The sequence below is a fragment of the Panthera onca genome, chromosome A1 (genome assembly GCF_046562875.1).
Source record: "Panthera onca isolate mPanOnc1 chromosome A1, mPanOnc1 haplotype 2, whole genome shotgun sequence".
Taxonomy (NCBI): Eukaryota; Metazoa; Chordata; class Mammalia; order Carnivora; family Felidae; genus Panthera; species Panthera onca.
This window is the reverse complement of record NC_138339.1, coordinates 152,026,030-152,028,480: the sequence shown is the minus strand read 5'-3', so window position 1 is coordinate 152,028,480 and position 2,451 is coordinate 152,026,030. Positions and strand designations below refer to the sequence as shown.

The window sequence follows — 2,451 nt, the reverse complement described above, 5'->3', positions numbered from 1 at the left end:
GATGCTATCTGAGTAATTAGTGACATGCTCATAAAAATTTACATAGCATGCTTAGTTTCTTCTAACTTGTTCCAACTTCTTAGAGTAGAAACTTCTCCATTCTCACTTCTGTAAACTTGTAGAGAGGGTTATCTTCCCTCTTGAGTATAGGCATAAAGTAATTACTTGTTTACAGCTCCTAGAACCTGATTTAATAATTTTTTCTGAGTTGATCCTGATGTGCTTCATATTAAGCTCCTATGAATAAATCTAAAGGAGAACACACCACTGACTATATCCATTCATCTCTTAATTGATGTGTGATGTTTTAGGAAATGACATCCCAATTCCATTCAAATACATGGATAATAACAGATTTATTTCATGGCATTCTACTTCATACCCATCTATGATTTCTTCTATGGATTTATGTAACCAGATCTACAGACAAAGGACTGCTAAGTGTTCATGCGTGTACCTGTTGCATACCTAACTATGCATATATTAAATGGCTACCTATGACATTGAATTGTTCACCATAGTGAAATTAGTTTGTGATCATAGGATATCCATAGATCTTCATTATTAGGGCTTAACCGAACACGTTAAACAGAAGATTAAGAATTGAATCATGGGGGGCACATATGTGGCTCAGTTGGTAGAGCATGAAACTCTAGATCTTTGAGTCATAATTTCAAGCTCCATGTTGGATGTGGAGACTAGTCAATTAAAAAAAAGAATTAAATAAAGGGATATCTGAAAACCCAGCACCAAGACCATGAAACTGAGGATGGTGGTCTATGAGTTTTGAGAAACATATAGCTTATATTAATTGCTTCCAACCCCTTCTTCACTCCTCATGCTTTCATGATTCACTGTATGTGGAGCTTACTTCTCCACACTATTGATGTTGGGATCTTTGTGTGTGACTTGCTTTAGTTGGTGGAATGTGGTTGGAAATGGTAGAGTCAATCTTGAGCTCAGGCCTCAGTGGAGATCATGTGATTCTACTTGCCCCTGTTTAGCTTTTGCTATTTTCCTTGATAAGAGCAAGCCGCAGACTGAGAGACATGTGGTGAAGTATATTTGTACCTGACCTTCAGCCTAAAGCAAAACTGACCCACAGATATGGGGACAAGAAAACACATTTGTTGTCATAACCCACTGAAATTTGTAGAGTTTTATTTTATCTTGCATTATTATATCAATAACTTATCAACAATAAAAAATATTTTGTGAGGTCCTATAACATTTCATTTGCTTTTGTTTTCCTTGTCTTCTTCTTTTGGTTCAACTAGAACAGTCATAGCCATGGAGGGAGAAAATGAGACATTAACAACAGATTTTATTCTCTCAGGACTCTTCCCCAATATGAAGTATGTCAGCATCCTTATCTACATTATCATCCTGATCTACCTTGCTGCAGTCACTGGGAATATCATTCTGTTCTTTCTCATATGGATAGACATGAGGCTCCACACTCCAATGTACTTTCTACTCAGCCAGCTGTCTTTCATAGATCTGGCCCTCATCAGCAGCACTGTTCCAAAGATGATGATAAACTTTTTCTCTGGAAGAAAAGACATCACACGTCTTGCCTGTGGAATCCAGATATTTTTCTTCTTTACTCTTGGGGGTGCTGAATGCATCCTCTTGACCCTTATGGCTTATGACCGATATGTAGCTGTCTGTAACCCTTTGAGATACGTAGTCATTATGAACCACAGGGTCTGTCTGCAAATGACCATAGTGTCTTGGATTGGGGGCATATTAGCTTCCACAGCCCACACATTCTATACCATGAATCTACCTATCTGTGGTTCCAGAGAAATCCACCATTTCTTCTGTGAGATGCCAGCAATCATGAAGATCTCATGCAAAGACACTTCCACCTATGAGCTGGTGGTCTTAGTGATGGGCATTGCTTTTATCATTGTCCCTTTTGGACTTATCATGGCTTCCTACACTTTCATCTTCCTTGTTGTTCTTCATATAAAATCTTCCCATGGCAGGAACAAAGCCTTGGCCACGTGCTCCTCTCATCTTACAGTGGTAAGTTTTTATCTAGGACCATGTGTTTATATGTACATGACACCGGGTTTCTCCCACACTCCTGAGCAAGAACAGGCTGTATCTGTATTTTGCACTGTCCTCACACCCATGCTAAATCCACTCATCTACAGCTTGAGAAACAAAGATGTGGTGAGGGCTTTTCAGAAAGTCCTGAGGAAGCACCCAGTCTCTAAACAGAACACATAAATATCAAGGTGGAAAATAGCTATCTAGAGTTAAGGGTAAAGACTCTAGAATCATCCACCGTCACATTTTTTGGCATGAAGAACTTTGCCGTAGCCCTGTTAGCAAATTACCTCATCGATCACTGACAATATTAATTCAATCATAAATACTTTGTTAGAAAGTTTCTCTCAGTTTATGATCATTTGTTTCCAAAATTGATTAACTTAACTGCTG

General features: G+C 38.5%; 1 protein-coding gene across 1 annotated transcript; it reads left to right on the top strand.

Moving 5' to 3' along the window:
- Nucleotides 1-1,290: 1,290 nt before the first annotated feature.
- On the top strand, nt 1,291-2,238 carry LOC132680476 (olfactory receptor 2T11-like). Its single transcript, XM_060634157.1, has one exon. It carries the CDS (start codon nt 1,291-1,293, stop codon nt 2,236-2,238), a length of 948 nt encoding a protein of 315 aa, XP_060490140.1.
- The last annotated feature ends 213 nt before the right edge of the window (nt 2,239-2,451 follow it).

Excerpts from the sequence above, each read along its gene's own strand:
- LOC132680476 (XM_060634157.1), top strand. The coding sequence starts at position 1,291 with ATGGAGGGAGAAAATGAGACATTAACAACAGATTTTATTCTCTCAGGA.